Here is a 19,727-nt window from a genome sequence, read left to right as displayed (position 1 = left end):
ACATTTTATATCAAACAGTATATTAGAAATAGATACAGAGCTCTCTAAGTTTGGATGGCAAAATAAGAATGGACAACTTCTTTATTACAAAGATCACTACCATCTTAGTTTTCTAAAGGAAATATCATTAACTGTCCATTCGTAAGGGGGTACTAACTCGTGTACATGTATGGGCCTGACTGGTGACGGAACGCTGATAATCAGCCATGGCACATGGGACTTTATCATATTTGATCTTTCATCAGCAGCAACGCTCTCACAGACCAACATCCCATCAGACAATTACCATCTCGCCTCTAGCAAGCAGATAAACAAGAATTAATGGAGCGTGACATTTCTATCCTCCCTGAGGATTAGAAATCCTGATAACATTATGGTGAATTTCTTACGGGGGCAAATGAAGTGTACGGATTTGGGGACAGAGAGGTGATAATTGGCCTTATGATACCATATTTGCCTGGGGGTGTACAAGGCAAAGTGGTCGTTATTGTTGTATCAACTCTCGAGATATGCCACGACAAAGGTTACGGAGAAGCATAGTTTTGATTATCACACATCAGCAGGAATTTGTAGTGGCCGAAGTTGACGGGTGACACCGGTGGGCAGGATACGCTTACCTTTACGCAATACCTGGTGAACTAATTTATGTTGATTCATAAATACATTCTCATCGTATCGCATGGTGACAATCACTTGACTGCCTGGTCCAGATTCCGTTGTTTACCCAACATCGTAATCGTAATCGTGCTGACTTAATTATATAATCCTGATTTAGTCAGAATTGCACAATCGAATAAATACTTAAATCATAGACGTCTTATGGATGTGGTTTTGACGTTTCTGTAAAACAGGAATGAAGGATTTGATTGAAATAAAAGGTGTCATAGAAACAATATAAACATGAAAGATTGGGCTTCGGGGTTTTGTGTGTTTTTGGTTTTGGGGGGTTTTTTTGGTTTGTTTTTGTTTTGTTTGTTTGTTTTCTGGTGGGATTTACATCATTCCTCTGACTGATGGCACTTATCAGCGAATATAGCAAAAGCACAACAAGCAAAAATAATACGGTTGAAAAAACGTAACATAGCTAGTACTGAATTCGGATTTACGCAGGTTTCCAGGAGGACAACTATTTTACACTACTTTAGCCCCTTTTGAAGATACAGCCTTCAGCAGTGCATTGCAATTGTTTTCCCCAATTCTCTTCCCAGTTACAATTGTCCTTTCTATTTACAGCAGATATATTTGTTACACCTGACTAATTTCTTAAAAAACAATACTTACATGTGGACGTACACTACAAAGACCTTTTCATGATGAAACTGTAAAATTATTACCTCTTGCGATGGATAAATCAGACTACCTAATAACTATTTGGAACAAATTAGAAAAGGCTGAAACGGCAATGAAATGGTGTGATTCTATCGTTGTCTCTCCAACATGGAAAACTCAGAGCGTTAAAGAAGTGACATCAATACGTGTCATCAAACATATATTAGAGCACTCTATGTATTACCTTCCATATAGAGTAGAAACATTCACTCTTAATTCGGATCTGGGCAAATGGTATCCAAGTGTCATCGGTGGTCAAAATAGGGTTCCTGGTTGATGAGGTGGCATTATCTCCAGACAGCGTGGGACCTTACTTATTATATCCATCACTTTTTTCAGATTCAGTAATTTACAAACGAACATCATACAGACTGAATGTAGCTAAGTGGAATGTAACACAAACGGTCGCCAACTCAAACTAAATGTCCAATGCACGTTTCTAAGTTTATGTATGTATTGATGTTGACCTGCTCTTGCCCACGCTCCAGCAGAACAAAACGTTCTTGAACCAAACATGTCATTCAGTCGTGACAAGAAAGTTGTAATCCTTGACTGCTGCCCCAAACCTGTAATGAGGAATGGCCAGTGAATGTTGAGCATCCGTGTTCATCAACATATCGCCTGTCAAAAGCGCCTAACACCATCTTGCAACACGGTTGATATGTTTGGAGAAATTGCCTGTATAAATATACAATAGTCCCGGTTATTTTCACTATGTTCTTCCAGAGACATGGCCCCCTAGTCATCTAATGTTGCTGTGTACTTTCCCTTGGGCTCTTCAGATTCCTTAAGAGCTGGAATACCTGCTTCTCCCTGATCCTGTTGCTGATCGGGACTAAAGCTGACCATGTGGGCTCCACTTAACTGTAAGACTTGGGGCTTTCCTTCCAACTTATCCCAAGTACTGTTCAAAGCAATGTTAAACTCATTCTATGCCGTTCGATTAATGTTATACGTCCTACTGTCAGGAACGAGCCCTTGCAATTCTTCATGTATACATAAAACAGGCATAACTGTACATGTATTTTGTAACGAAGTGGATTTTTTTCTAATGTTACTGATGGAAGGTGCCGAGGGAATCAACATAATGACTTTTGCAAACTGGACAGCAAAGTTTAACGTTAAATAAATCGAATATATCTTTTCGTTTCAAACTAAAATGTGTTTACCATTGAGTGAGATAAGATGGAATATCAACAGGTTCAGATCACTAGACCTTCAATCTGCTTGGGAAGAAAATATATTATAAGAAAGTTGTCTTTAGTCTGCTTTTCTGAAAGAAGGTTGAGACAATCAGAAGCCTGATCCCCTCAAATGGGTATCCTTTCAAGAGAATGTAAGAGATGAGTAATACGAACCCCTATGGTTACAGTTTTACAACCAGGAGCCTACCTACCTCTGTGACAAATTGTAGGAGCCTACACATTTTAAGGAAAAGTGATGAGCATGTAGGGTTCTTAAATTGTGCCAACTTACTGCCAAACATGATTGTCACTGGGACTTTATTCACTTTTATTCTGAGGAGTAGAACCCCAAGCTTTCCTTAAAGCAGATGGTCTCGCACGCATCCGTCAATGATGATTCCTCAATCAAACACTCCAGCTGTCACACACTATGTTAGTTTCAGTAACCTGTTTTAGAGTTATCTAATAAACATATATTGTCCTGTGTGGCAATAATCGAGGTGCGGTATAGATTGTGCCTCAATGATTCTGTTGAGACTGCCTACAAAGAGCGTGTCTTTGTAACTGATAGTATGTGTAGACGCATCTAGACGCACTGGCTATCTTCATCTTGCGTGACGCTGGCATCTTTCATGTACATGTAGGCCTATTACAAGTCCTAGTGTCAACTAGAGAAGAGAATCAATTCTTTATGACTACTGACATATCAACTAGTTTCACATGAATGTCGCCAGACACGAATACATTGACCATACAGGTCGTTATAAGTATTGGTCTCAGGTGGTACGAGGTGATTGTCTCGCTCAATTGAGGCAGAATTAAGCAGACACCAGAGACACTTTCAGATAGTTGATTTTGAGACTTGAAGCTTCTCTTCAGCAAATTACGTGTGTAGATAGTGGATAGCTAACGAACTGTTTCTCTAGTGTTCTCTACATCATAACCTAAGCACGTGATATGTGATATGAAAGGCCGTGGCGATATTAGCGTCCCACGCAGACATGTTATTGGCTGGTAGTGTTCGTAGGAAGGGCCACCATTAATGGAATGCTGAAATACTTTGATGTAAGGGTTAGGATCTTCCAGAATATATTTTCTATATTCATCGATTCGGCGTCAATTTGTTCCCAGCAACGGAAGTAGGAATAACATCATTATTTACATACTGTAAATTCCACGTCCGGACAGATGCCTCGCCATCAATTCATTAGCAAGTCGGAAAACGTTATTCGTTCTTTTATACTTCTTGATTTTAGTGTCAGTCTGAAACCTAGCAGTGACTATAGAGACGCCAAAGGCCAATCAAATCCTACCCAATCATAGCAGCGTGAACTAAAACTTCGTCTTGGACGGGTAGTGAGACATTGACATTCTCGTGTAAACCAATTTGTCCAAGGTTCTTACTCTCTGTCGCCCGAAAACGCCAAACGGTTCGTCACATAACTGTTGGTTTTACAACAGATTACAGTCGTGTCTGATTTCTTCTTATGCGTAAGCGTCATGATCAGCATGTATGCTGAAATCAGGCTTGGTTAGGAAATAGATCATCATGCCGGAATGTTAAGTCATGTGTCTAAGCAATGTCTGGAAAGCCGCTCTGTTCGAGCTGCAGAAAACTGCGGGAGGGGATATAGTCTAACGAAAGGTATTGACCATACAATACTCTTGTGAGCGGGTTACTCTTAGAGATTGTATAGGCTTAGGCTGTGCAATTGACGTACTTACTGACATGTGACGGTTGGAATCGTACGATTGATCCCGACTTGAAAAGAGTTTCTTGAGTATGGAAAAGGTTGTTTTCATTGTCAACGTATTTATGTAGATCCTGCTCCGATGCTTTGGTAGTTTTCTCCAAAAGTTCCCTTTTTAATGAATACATTTTTGAATGTACACGGGTAACCAAATTGAGACCCACTTTCCTTATTGTATGTCGACCGCCTCAGGTGTGCAGTGGTTAGAACGTCAGTCCAGAGAACGGAAGGTCGCTGGTTCGATCCCCGGTCGAGTCATACCAAAACACGTTGAAATATGGTACTTGTTGATTCCTGCCTGACGTTCGGCATTTATGGGAACACCAAGGACTGGACTGGTAGGGTATTCATGCTTAACTGCGGCATGGTATCTCGGTGAACTAGCACAAAAAAGACAGCCTTAGTATGGGCTCGCACAAACAGACATACATACACTTGCATACACGTCTTCATATTAGCGAAATATTCTGAAGTGCAATTTCATAACCCATTTCACCTCATCTCGCCTATTGGATGTCATGTGAGCTGTTCTGGGACTGTGTATACGTTATTAGCAAAAACCACCATTAGCTTACGTGAATCTTATCCAAACATAAATTTGCCTGCTAACCTGGCGCGATTCAAGCTTTGTGAGGAACTGATTTTGCACTTGTGTCTGTCATAATTCCTTTATTTTACTATTCGTCGCAAAGTTGAATACCACCTGATAGAGTCCGGTATTCACATACGTGATAAGATTACCCGTCAGATGCATGTCGTGGTCCTATAGTTAACATGCAGTCATACACGCTTCATCTTTGTTACATATTATAGTTTTACATATATATCTGGTAATTACAGTTGCTGTGTGCTGCATCCCAATGACTGTGGCGGACATAGTGTATCAAGTGTGGATATTTGGGGAGACACTGTGCAAGCTTACTGGCTACTTGCAAGGTAAAAGCGGATTTCATCCACGACGTCGATTTGACCCGTTATGTTTTGCCTGTTCCTTTTCCTGTGACACATGTCTGCTGTAACTAGCGAGATAAGTAATATAATTATGCTTTGATTCAAGTTGTCTTCTTCCAGCACGTACGATAATGAGATAGACTGGCAGTTAAGCGTTCGATTGAAGACGAAACTTTGCAACTGACATAAAACCGAATAAATTATCTTGCAGGGATCTACATCGGAGCCAGCGTTTTGACCATTGTCTGCATGGGGATTGACCGCTACTTTGCCATCAGGCATCCTATGATACACAGGCGAATCTTCACTGTTGGGAAGGTGAAAATTCTTGTCGGACTTACATGGCTGCTAGCTGCGGGTGTGATGGTCCCTTTGGCCATCGTACGTCAACTACGCGTTCACACCATTGAAGCGTTCAGTCTAAAGTTTTGCACGGAACAATGGCCACGACAACAGGACCGACAGATATACGACATCTTCTTATTGTTTTTTATCTACATCATTCCTGGGAGCATGATAGTGCTGCTGTACGCTCTAATGGGATGTAAACTGTGGCGACGTGACGCCAGTCTTCAACGTCAGAATTCCTGTATGAATAACGAGGCCAAGGTCATGTTAAGCCGACGTCGCCTGGCGCTGATGATGATCATCATTTCCGTGTTGTTTGCTGTGTGTTGGTTGCCCTACTACATCTTCAGCATATGCATGGACTTCGATCAGTCCATGCAGTATAATCTAATCAAACTATATCCTTTCACCCTGCTGTTGGGCCATACGAACAGCGCACAGAACCCTATATTGTACTGCTTCATGCATAGAGGATTTAAGACGTGTATTTTGAGGATTATCAAGTGCCAGTGCAGCAGGATTCGATATGAAAAACAGGTAGGTTGGCAAAATAATATTGCTCTTATTTTGATGTTTTTCGTCGCAATCAGTTATAATCAAGCTGCATGGCGTCTGTCTCTAGATAATCAAGTCTGGACCAGTGATCGACAGCATGAGCATCGATCTGTGCAATGACATGTGTCAACCAAGTCAGCGGATCTGAGCATCCGAATCCTTTAGTCGCATCTTACAAACATCTTTCCGAAGAGAAAAATAACATCCCTGCGGGGGACACGAGAAATGGGCGTCACACATTGTACACATGTTGGGTAACGAACCCATGTCTTCGGCGTGACGGGCGAGTGCTTTAACCTCTAGGCTACCCCACCGCCCCACTTCTTACACAGACTGATGCCACAAGAGACATCTGTTTCAAGCATATGGTAACTCATGCATTTCTCTAGTATTACATAAAGAGTTATCACCGTAATACTTTCTGTACATGCAGACGGTTGTCGTTACGTGGTCCTGCATCATTCTATAGAAATTAATCTGGGACACAGACAGACGCATTCAGACACGTTTATGTACCAGCCTCTTATTTAGGTAAATGTAAGGCACGTTACCACTCTGTATAACGCTATTATGTTGCCACAAGCGTCACCGTTACGCTATGAAGCGCTCGACTTTCTTTCCGTGTACATATTTCGTCAATAATGGTATCGTTTGTATGCTAACGACACTGTCAATTTCAGCTGGTGTGTCGTGAGTTAAGGAGCAGGTGTCTGTATGTATGAGAGTTGTCTGTGAGAGCACCAGACATCTGTAGGTCTCACTACAACCGCTGTAACATCTCGGGGGATTCTACCGCCTCAACATAATGTACAAGATGGATGTACATACTCCAGGAAGCAATTTGAAGTGGTAGTCGTATTCTTTGTCTGGAAAACAAAATCATCCAAAAAGCTGAAAGTAAACATTAAAGATGTGAAATAATTTGCTTATTTCATACAAGGTGATATCGGATACCAATACATTTGGTTTTTTATATAAACATTTACATTTTCAAGCATGGTTGTGGTATGTGATCGCAAATGTTTTCTTTAGTATTTGATCAATGAATCAAACTATTTTAAACCAAATTTTCAAGCCATCGATTTTCCAAAAAGCGACACAAATGAGAAATGGTTAAAAAGAGTTCATCCAATCTGACAACAGTTCTTTACGTTTGCAATTACATAGAAAACAAACTCTATATTTTCTCTGGCCCGTCAGTTTACGATACTGCCAGTTGTATTTCAAAGGGTCATAAACTGAATGGTTTCACGCCGCCTTTAGCAATATACCAACAATAGCAAGGCGGGTCACACCTGAGTGATGAGTGAGTTTACTTTTACGAATCACTAGGTAATATCCCATCTATATGGTCTATACATAATCGAGTCTGGACCAGACAGTCCAGTGATCAACAGCATGAGCATCGACCTACACAACTGAGATACGATGACATGTGTCAAACAATTGTGCGAGTATCACCACTCGTTGCCGTTAGAAGTGGGCTTCAGTGAACCCATGTGGGAATTCGAACCTGGGTCTTCGTATTGACGAGCCAACGATTTAACAACTAGGCTACCCCACCGACCCTCAAGCAACTACTTAACCTAACGATGAGTATTTCAGATTGGAATACCAAGTCTAAACATGTCCGCAGTACAATATGTAGAAGTTATTTTTAAAGCAAAACAAATTTGAATGGAATGAGTATTTTGGATATATGATTTCACTGTGTCAAAGTGAAGTGAATTCATGAAAATTAACCGTATTCGTTCGACATTATTTTATATGAAAACAGTGAGTGAGTGAGTTAACTTACGCCGCTTTTAGCAATATACCAGCAATATCACGGTGGGTGAAACCAGAAATAGGCTTCACACGTTACACCCATGTGGGGAATCGCCGTGACGCGCGAACGCTCTAACCACTAGAGTACCCCACCGCATGTGTTTGGTAGGTTTGAATCGGTTGTCGACGCGCCGTTCAATGGCGTAAACGCAATAGACACTTTTTAAAATAAACATTATGATACGTTATCGGAAGACCTGGACATAACTGTCTCTTCACAATTACCTGGTTTCATCACGGATGTGATCCTTACAGACAATTTTAAATTGTTACTTCCTGTTTATTCAGTGCAATCTGTAGATAATTTTCACATAACACCTACATCCATGTGTGGCTGGCCAATCGATAGCAATCTCCGCTACCGAATATGCTTCAAAGAAATGAGACCTCCGCTTCCATCTAACGGGATTCGTGCATGCTAAGCACAGTTATAAGGTCATCTGGGACTTCACGAATAAAATGTAATAGGAGAGAGATTATATCTGAAGCTATAATGATCGTTTTCATGTTCACATTAAGGGAAATACATTGGCCGCCATGGAAAAAAAATACCATCACAAGCAGACTGTAGAGGTCTGGTTTGTCCACACATGGGGAAACATGCTAAGCGAAAGTGAAACGTGCAGTCGTTAAAATCACGTGGAAAGCATGGCAGATATATTTTATTTCATATGCACTATTTGCACTTGTATATTCTTTAAGACATATGAGACGATGAAAACCCTCTACCCTTATTACTTATGCACATGCACATATGCATGTGCACATACGCATTTCCACTGAGAGCATTAAAACGTCACGAATCACAACTCTCTTCACAAAAGTCAAAGAAGACGGTACAATGCTGCGTTTCTGTACGGAACACGGCATTGACATATGTTCCGGTGTTAATACACTTTTCAGTGGCCAGTGCATGTTTCAATCCATCCTTGTCCATTTCAGATAAGCATCTCGCGTGGGTTCAGTACCAGTGGCAGAAATCGTGAAAGGAATTCAGTGTTATCCCCGATGCTGAGAAGAGAAATGCTGCGATCTGCTGATCAAGGTGGTGTCTAAGAAGTAAGATGGACAGTTATCAGACAGTACTGACCATCACTGGACCTCGGATCAAGATCGGAATGTCGACATGCAGGTCACATAGAGTGGACTGGCCATGGTGTCATTTGATATCAACACAGACTTGCACGGCCATTGCTATTGACATCCTGCTATTATGATTATCGTGGTATATTATATTTGTTATGTTTTGTTGACTTGCGAAAATTATTCTTATCGATGTAAATGGCAAGGGTGGTGCAGGAAATACGTTTTCACAAAGGCTTTCTTTACTTCTGTATATTTTTAATTAAACAACCCAATTGTAACGTACCCATTGTCATTTAGTCGAATGTTTTGTCAAAACATGAAAAAACCTATGTTTTGTTTCAGCTGTCTGTTTAGTAGGTAAGAATAGATACAAACTTTGACAAGAACATGAACAAACCTCTTAGAAAATGCATCGTAGCAGATTCAAACGGTATTAAATTCCCTTTGATTGAACACAAACCTCTGAACTAGAACACAACGGCATTCTAAGAAGTTTTCAACTAGTTGCTGTATGCTTCCTTAGTGGCTGACCTTTCTTTTCAGAAAGGAATCGGTATGTGTGGAGAAGGGAAGGTGCTGTTTAGAAGACATGTTTAGAAGTCTGGTTCGTACTGTAGTTGTATTCTTTCAGACAAGACCACCCTTTACACTTTCAGAGCTAACGCGAACACCTGTTCTAATCAGTGGTCCACTCATACTAAGTGTCACAGTTATTGCTCCTTTGTGCTAAGCGGTGTTGGTTTCTAAGGTTACTGAAGACTGGTTGTTAGTTTCCACTGACGTCCTATATGGCAATTCTATCCTGTATGTAGCAGGTGTCGCTAACATGCTTATATCTTTGTTCCCGACTGCAAATGAAAGTATTGACATGTTTCATGACACAAGGACATCTGGAGCCCGAGGTATAAACTGGCTGAAATCTCTGTCAGTTATAGTGGATAGAGACGCATTTCATAGGCGTTATTGAAAAATGCTTAAATGTAAAGCCCATTTCTGGTGTTTTCAGCCTTGATATTTCTGGAAGATTGCTAAAAGTGGCGTAAAAATAAACTCACTCACCATGAAAACTTGTTATACATGATATCATACAAGACACAAGCAGTTTCTGTTGTTTTCGTTTTTGGGATTATGTTGTGTTCTCGTTTTTGTTGTTATGTTTTTTGTTGTTATGTTTATGAACACGAGATCAAATGCACCACGATCCATTTCCCATATATGCAAGCACTGCGCTCTGAATAAGACAGTCGTTGCTCCCGGTACATGTACAATAACCTTTGAATGTGATTAGTTCAATGTACGTACGATCTTTGTATGTGTGTGTAGGTGAGCGCGTGTGCGGAACGAGTGCATTGATGTCCACACACTTCAGTTTTGTTTGATTGTTGATTGGAATCCCGGATTGCCTCTGATGGTCTGGATCCGTCATCGCCAACTAGTGTTAGAACGTTTCACCAGAGAGATTACCATGTATGACCAGCCTTACCCCGGATTTTCCTCCCCATAATCTAACATGCCGTGCTAAATCTGAAACAACTCAAATTCACAAGCGCTCATACAACTGAGTCCTTTCTCCAAATGTTGCAATCTAATCTGGCGTATTCAACACTCAGCAGTTGGATATACTCAGTTTCTCCCATTGGGTACCAGGATCCACTAACAAGACGACATGGTATAACACTATACTCAAGTTACCTGTCAGTGGTACAAGCGTGCAGACCTTATATTGTGTCTTTCAGTCACCATAGAAATTGAAGTGCATACATAACGAAATTCCTGTTAACATAAAAAGCGACTGGAATAAGTTCATTGACCGTCTCATACATCAGAACTTGTAAGATGCAATATCAATATCAAGAAAGGTTAATTTCCATGCGTGCAGTTTGCGTTGTTACAGTGAATTTATTTACCCAAAATAACATACATCTTTAGTTCACAGACATGATTTTGTATACAGTGGACCCGTGAAAGTCCGTGTTAAAATATAGATCTTCAGTAACCCATGCTTCACATGTCATATTTGGGATTTCACTTTCTTAGAAAAGTACAGATTCTAGTACCTTTTTGGTTGATTCGAACCTGCACCCTCAGAGTCAGGCACCTAATCGCCAGCACACAAAGTCAGCCGCCTAGACGCTCAGCCACAAAAAATGGAAGTTGGACAACAGGAAGTCTAGACTGCTTTTTTGTGTAATCCTCTGATAAAGGTTGTGATTACACATGCCATTTGCAAAGTGATCAAATGCAACATATGTCATATTTGGGGTTTCACTTTCTGGTGTTAAGAGGCGACTCAAGGGATCGGATCGGTCACCGGTTCCCATTGTTGTTGATCACCTGGTTAACTGGTCCACACACGATTGTTTACAGACGTCGACAGAGTGCTGAAATATTGCTGAGTACGGTGTAAATCCCTAACTCACTCATTTGTACGTATTGCCTTCAATACAGACCCACAGTCGTTTTCTACGAGATCTACGATATCTACAAGATCCCTGTTTCCACCGAGTTTGTCATACTCATCGCAAAATTCGTCATACTCTGACAGAAATTGGAGACAAACATTGTAAGAGAAATCCAATTAGACACACCGACGCGTCGTAGCTCACATTAACCCAACCAAGTGATGAGAGGATTGGCAATCTGCACGGGAAACGGTAAGAATACATTCATGTTTGATTAAAACTAAAAGTGAAACATGTATATTTGTTGATGTCTTTGAAATATGGCTGTTATATTTTAGACGCTATCTTTAAAGAGTTTTTGAAGCCAAGAACCTTTTGAAAAAGAGTTAGCAGTCTTTTGTGTCCATCTGTGTTTAGCGGCAACAGAGCTTGTGACAATATTAAACGATATTATCGTCACATGCTTTTGTATTTGGGAGGAATGCATAGCGTATTGTGAAGAGTCACCCATGTCATAGATCACACATATAGCTACGATTATATTATCTACATGTTAATGTTTCCATCGGTATTGTTTCTCTTTGGGATATAATCACCTTCGATTGTTCTTCTTTTTCAAAATTGCTGCTACCATAACCGTTCATATCTGATAATCATTCAGAAATATTAATTTCACAATTAGCTCTTAAGCGTTTATCCCACCACCTAAGGGTCGAACAAAATACCCACGTTTCCTTTGTACTGTTACAATATTGAGATTTCACATCAATGTTTGAACCTTAACACTTGTGACATTTGCATTGCTCATATGTGTTCCATACTTCAACGAGAACTATCGTCCTACTGCATGTCTTCATGGCTGACATTCGTGAAGTGACGGATACAAAATGGCCGATCGACTCTATCAGTCTTCAACTGATATCGATTTTAAAGTATTTTGTTTAAACTAAACATCTTTTGTGTTGTTAATTGTTTCAGGTATTCTGCTATAGGTGTTGTTAATCTATGTGCAAGTTTTGATGTTAGATTATTTATGCAATTGATTAAGTGAATTTACACTGTTTTCTAAATACAGAATATATTTCGTTTTTCCTTCGGTTATGTAATATGTTTTAGCGGTTTTCCATCGTCATTATTGTGAAAATACGAAATGAAACGTGAATATATAAATGGTATTCTATACCCAACAGTGCTGATATATCATATTTTGCCATGTGCACGTGTGCTTCTTTTGTACGTTTATATGGATGTACTTGTAAATTTGAAAAGACTGAGACACATTTCTGGTGCCGCAATCCGTGTTCAAAACTCAATGATGAATAAATATTGATTCAGTAATATGTGTACTCATTCAGAGGGTCCGTATCCTTGTTGTGGATAATATAAAGAAACAAATGAAATATTATACTATTAAAAGAACTGTTACGTTGATTTTGTGTTAATTTGTTTATCGAGTTGGGTCTACATACACTTACCTTTATCAACTGGCATTACCTTTGGCACTTGAGCGTGAAAGCAGATAGACATGAAACAATATTTTGTCTTAATTTCAGTTACTGAGCTGCTGACCGAAGAGCTTCACACGTTGTCATTAGAAACTAAAATGTACAAGAACACAACGGGAAGAGGATTCCAGTTCAACATACTTGTAGTGCTTTCAGACATCAGTGAACATTAACAGATCTGTGACATTACCGCCTAAGCCACACTCTTTCTCGGCATCTTTACCATAGGTGACATAAAATTGTTAAAAATGTAACGCAATTTGCACTTAACTAAGAAAGTGTTATTGATGAAGTCCGAAAAAAAGCATAAGCTTGTAGAGCTTTCATTTTCTGTCCATGATGTGTTGAACTTTGTTAATGGTGATGAACACCTTAATATGAAACATTTTATGTCTACGTACCCCAGCCAGGAAAATATGCCTCCAGGAAATAATCATGAGTGGCTGAGCGAGTTATACTTTAATATCCCATCAACGAGGTTTGTGCCATAACGTCAGAGAATAATGACGACAACGTATGATTTTTGTTCTGTTTCCGTTCAGCTTCCTATGAAATCATGTGGGCAATCAAACAGGCTGGAGTTGACTAGTGCTACACAGCTTCAATTGATTTCCATCTTAGGGCGTATCCTGACACATTTGCTCCTGTAAAGGGGCTTCAGGGATTGACAAAGATCGAGACAAAGAAGCTGGCTCTCACGATAGTGCCATGATGACGCAGGACGTTGTTCATGATATCAGTCACATGTTTCTCAGGTTCAGAATCGATTGTGATCAGGCCATAGGCAAATACTGGTTTGTTCTTTCTCACCAAACAAATAACCTGTTTCTATCATGTGCAGATGTCAACATTTTCTTAACTTGATTTGCGAAGCTGAATTCCGACAATGTACCATAAATGTACAATTACTACGGATGGACTCGCCTGGGACATACATTTATACTAGAATCACCCTTTCCTTTTGCAGAATTACTTCTCTGCATCTGGCCTCTGTTAAAAACCAAACCAAAGGATTTTTATTTATACGAAACAAACACAAACTGTATTTTTGATACATTTCATAGGCAATAATATTCCTAGACGTATTGTATGTAAGACGAAGCTATAAGCCTCTGTCATTAATTTTTCTTGCTCGACGAAATGGCTTCCTGCGGACGTTATTATCCTCTTGAAAAAACTCAGGCACCTTGTTACATGTTTGTATTGATTTTGCATAAAGACATTCTACATCTCACTTCCCCATGCATTTTGTCAGATAATTCATTTGCAATTCAATTAATTAGGAAGTCCACTCTGGAAAATTGGATGTTCTATACATCATGGAAACCATCTGCTGTAGAGGGGTCAATGCAAACGTTTGTGAAACCGACTGAATCTGACAGTTGCTGCACGTGGGTCGAAAAGAATACATAAATACATGACCGCCACCCATTTCGATGCAAAACGTCGTAATTTGACGTTGAGATAAGGCGACTGCTATTGCAAATTAAAATATTGCCTCCGTGTTCAAGCAAAACCAGTTTCCGACAAGACATTTTAGTCGTTGTGGCGTTGCAACATTCGCGGAATATCAACTGTCAAATATTTTACGTTTGGGGTCGCAAAGCGAAAATCGAAGACGCCTGACGTCACGCGTTGATGTCTTAACTGACATGGATGTTGTTAGATGTCTTTGATATCACGTCAAAAGTTTAATGTCAACAGGAATCAGCAAAAATTGTTGATCAAATAGTCAAGATGATGTCTTTCACTGATGCGTGAAACGTTATGACAGAAATTATTACAACCGCAAACTGAGAAGAGAACAGCTGCCACTCTTGGATGTTACCATATTGATTCTTTGGATCTAAAGGTAACTGAGTGAGTGAGTGAGTGAGTGAGTGAGCTTCACGGCATTTTTAGCAATACTCCAGCAATATCCCAGCAGAGGTAGGCTTCACACATTGTACTCATTTGGGGAATCGAAACGGGGTCTTCGGCATCACTGGCAAACTCTTGACTACCTCACCATCCCCACGTTGTATACACTTTGTAACACTTATTTATTACAACATAACCCGTTATGTGAATAATTATATGATCTTTGTTTACTGTCACTTCATATAACATCGTCATTTCCGTCTACTTGAATACACGCGCAATGTACAGTGATAATCTGTACAAATCATTAGGCAGTCAGAAAATCAAAGTTGGCACTAGTGAGAATATTGCATACATGTACACACATCTGCTGGGGATAGTTAACATTGACATGGTGTTGCAAATATCACCTATAATCAGCTTCACGTGGGCTAGTATTCGTTTTCAGCAACGTTTGCTTGTCGTAAAAGACGTCCTAGGGCCCCCCTGTGGCCTGACGCTCTGATATGGTTGACACATGTCATCTTATCCAAACCGCGTAGACCGATGCTCGTGATGTCAATAATTGAATTGTCTGGCCCAAACTCGATTATTAATAGACCGCCGTCATATAGCTTAGGTACCTTTGTCTGTGGCATTAAACAGCAAACACAACAAATATATAGAACTTAATGTTTATGCGGGTTTCATACAATGAGTTCTCCACATATTGCCTACTTTGAAATAAACTGATAATACAGAGAGACGTGTTTCCAACAGCAGATACATGCGCCCCGTTCTTAAATTAGCAATTATGACCAAAGACACAAAACCACACACAGATCGATCAGCTAGCGTCGCTTGAGATTTGCCTAAATGTGAGATTACTGGGGTAATCCTTTACCACGGCTAACGCCAGGAACATGGTGAGGGTGAAGGCCGGAGTGGACATCGGTCAAGGTTTGGACACAAGTTCAGACTCTGACCTGCATCGACTGACACCTTTGGTCATCGTTCTCTGATTGCCCGTCGTAAATCTCTCCACTTGTATGACATTTGACCACGTTTGGACGTCGGACCAATCAACGGTAATTAGGGAAGCAAACAGCCAGTTGCCAAAGACTGGCTTTGAGTGCCAGCATTTGTGTTAGCCTAAGCGTAAGGCTGTTGTAATTGCTCGAATTAATGTTCCATGCATATCGATTATGTAAAGAATCATTATCTTCATTTGATTACGAAAGTACCAGACCAGACATATTATAGATTCATCATGTAGGGCATGTGAACCTTTATGTGATAAAAATATTAAAGTTACATAGCGGATCTTTTAAGAACACACATGAGTACGGACTGATCACATTGTATTGTATATCTATCATCCAAATCTATCAGAATTAATTAGTGCTAAATGTACACCATGCATTTTCAACCGATTCCATTCGAATTAACTGGTCTCCAAATAGTGTCTGGTTCAACCAACGTACTCTGTACCAACTAGTCTCAGTACACTCTATACTTTTAAACTCATCCATACGTATTAACTGCACCCAATTCGCCGTGCATTTCCATCCAGATCCCCAGTCCTCACTTTTATTGATACACTGTGTATTTTCAGCCAAATCATCAGAACATTGTTGTCTAAATACGCTATATTTGCAATCAAGTCCTTTAATGCAAACTGGTTTTAAATCAACATATGTCATATTTGGGATTTCACTTTCTTAGTGAAGTGCAAATTCTAGTACTTTTTGTTGCGGTTCAGTCCCATCCGGGATTCGAACCCGCAACCTCAGAGTTAGGCACCACAAAGTCAGCCACCTAGGCCGCTCAGCCACCGCGACGTCCACTTTATACGTTGTATACACGCTATCCATCTTTTTGTCCATTAGCAAGAATAGTCAGAGTGAACTATCGAAGAACGCCTCAGTTGTATAACGTTTGTCTGAAACAAAATCAAATTATCTTCAAATTACAAATAAAAGATACCATTAGATTTGTTTACTTTGATCTATTCTTACAAATGGCGCTATAATCCAACGAACCAAAACTCAACGGATGTTTTGACTTCGTAGCACACTCTTTTCAGTTCTGTGAAGGCTGTCGTATTATGGTTTCTTCCATTTGGCCCAAAGAAAAATGTTCGTTTTTCTAATGAAGTTTCCGTGTTTGCCCTTTAAAGGGGGAAGTGAATGCTAAAACAGCACATTTTTTAATGTTAAACATTTCAGAATTAATTGATATCAATGTCAATATACACTCATACTTTTCAAATGGAAAGTAGAACGGTCAATAACATATTATGCCAATATGAAGCCATTGTTTTCCGAGTTGCTCCAGGAATCTCAATCCAGGAATTGTCTAAGCTGTTAATGTCGCAGTTTGGAATCGATTCCGGAGACCCAGTATGGTTCACACGTTGGTAACTGGTCCATTACAAGCCATTAGTGTAGTCATGTTACTGGTAACAGCTCCAAAGAGATGATATTATGTTTAGATAAACATTTGGATATCTAGCAACCTCTGTTTGATACATTCCTGTTTATGGCATGCCCACGCCGCGTAGACGTTGGATTTTAGCAAAACCGTTACGTTACTTTAAGCATAATCTGAGGTTTCGTAGAGTTGAGCATTCGGTACGGCACATTCATAAACCACCAGTGTGAGTACGTTGCTCCCAAAAAGCTTCAAAATCTCAAATGTGCACCTTAGATTAACATTCACGTGCAAATTGCCAGTCAGGTCATCATGAATACGTATTAAAACATGCTTTCAAATGATCACATTTCAAAATACAGTATCGTTTTCTTAAGCGTCTCTCTTATTGGAATCGTAAATGTATAAGTTCATCTGATCAGTCGTGACGGTTAAATTATAGTTTAATAAAACAGTTATATAGTGTTTCCCTCCTTTCGGCGATTCTTATGTTATGAGGATGGGTTTCCTGTACAGTTATGTATTTTTATACTTTTTATGCTCTCCTGCAAAGGTTAAAAGTTACGTAAATACACACACACACACACACACACACACACACACACGCACGCACACACACACTCACACGCACATACATACATACATACATACATACATACATACATACATACATACATACATACATACATACATACATACATACATACATACATACATACATACATACAGAATGCTGAATATGCAGATGAAAATTCCCGAATATGAACAAAAATTCAGATTCGGGATTCCAGCCAAATCTTCAAACATTGTGGACAACCGATTTCTTTCAACATCAGCTACGAATACACTTCATAAATTTAAGAATGAGAAAACATCACAGAAATAGCAATCGGCATAAACTGAAGAATTTATGAAAACAAAAATGTTAGTGCCATAAAAGAAATCGCAGCTCTCGTTGATGAAGTCCGTCAGTGCATGTGGCGTGCCAGTACAATTAGATGTTTTTCGGCGAGGCGATGATACAAACTGATTTAATATTTTCAAGTTCTAAATAAAATCAATACCTTAATATAATGTTACCGAAAGTGTTGCGTTGCTATGAAGACGTATGAGTGAGTAGTTTACTTTTCTGCGTCTAAACGGTGAGTCAGGTAGCTAAAGGCAGATCAGGAAAAACAGATTCGCCCCAAAAGTAGTCGGCCTTACTCCTTAAATGCAGCTGCTTTTATGTTTTAGTTTTCTCAGTGAAACTAAATAAGCATGGATGATTTTGTGTGCTTTAGATAGGCAGAAGTCCACCAGAACCACACTTAGACATTAAAGTCCGTATAAAAGCAATTTGAAATCACAATCGCTTGTTATAAAGACTCCCATCTTGTGTGTATTGAAAGAGCTTTTTAGAAGGCATTTGGCACCACTCTTAGAGGACATAACTAAATAAACAAATACTCAATGGCCAAATAAGTGTCAGCTCTCAATATATTGTAAACAGTGTCAGCTGGAATATATGGATATATAAACATGGGGTAATCCATAAATAAATGAAGAAAAAAAACACCTGCCCTCGTAAGTAATACAAATCTTTGATTTTTCATTATGACGGGGAGTCATCAGATGCTAAACTGAACATATATTATATGAGATTATCCAAAAGATACCAAATAAAAGATCGTTTTTCATTTTTAAACACATTGTTTATAAATATTAGAGTCCAATGTGTTGTGATGATTAATATCTCGTTAACTACATTACTCAGATATGTGAAGTCTATAGGGCTTTCTAACGATACCTTCACAATATAAGCTTTGGAACCTTTGCAAACATTGGACATCGAGAATATAGTTGCTGATCGACTCTCGTATTGAAAAATATTCAGTGAAATTAACGAAACTGGTGACATGCTCACCAGAACGGAGATGCGCCAAGCGTGACATGCCTCGTCTTGCTTTGCTCTGCCGCAAAATGATTAAACACAGCTAGTCAATTATCAGAACAAGATACAATCGACCAAAAAGACGATGCGGAAGAGTAATAAGCTTCACACGATTGACGATGGGTTGAAATATATCGCAAAATACGTGTTCTACTAGGAGATGCACCTGAATTGAAAGCCGCCAGCGTGAAAGATAATGTTATCTGGTAATGTCATGATAATGGTTGTATATCATGAAACTAATGTAGAGACCTTGGGATCTACGTTCAGCACAGTCATCACCACAGGGTGTTGTTTAGTGATTTTTACATGCCTTCTTTACTTCAAGATTTTTCTTAAAGCTTTGAATGCCAAAACCCACGTTCTGTACTATTTTACACCCGTACAGTATTTTTTCACTTTATTGACATTGATGGGGATATGTGATATTTTTACCCTTAGAATGAATCTGATTTATAAAATCTGATGAAAGTAATATTTCAACCAAAAATACATGAAAGAAACTTTCAATCAAACTATTTCTTTTATGTTTTTCTCCGATGTCGTGCTTGACAGGACAACTACATTTTATCGTCTCTGATGTA

General features: G+C 39.4%; 1 protein-coding gene across 1 annotated transcript in view; it reads left to right on the top strand.

Moving 5' to 3' along the window:
- The window catches only part of LOC137292018 (QRFP-like peptide receptor), an 83,844-nt gene that overhangs the window by 51,821 nt on the left and 12,296 nt on the right, over nt 1-19,727 (top strand). Inside the window, exons 2-3 of the mRNA XM_067823571.1 lie at nt 5,105-5,200; nt 5,427-6,100. Of these exons, the coding sequence (XP_067679672.1) occupies nt 5,105-5,200; nt 5,427-6,100 (770 nt within the window). The remainder of the gene's footprint in view (nt 1-5,104; nt 5,201-5,426; nt 6,101-19,727) is intronic.

The sequence above is a fragment of the Haliotis asinina genome, chromosome 7 (assembly GCF_037392515.1).
Source record: "Haliotis asinina isolate JCU_RB_2024 chromosome 7, JCU_Hal_asi_v2, whole genome shotgun sequence".
Classification (NCBI taxonomy): Eukaryota; Metazoa; Mollusca; class Gastropoda; order Lepetellida; family Haliotidae; genus Haliotis; species Haliotis asinina.
The sequence above is the reverse complement of the archived record's forward strand: the minus strand, read 5'-3'. Positions and strand labels throughout refer to the sequence as shown.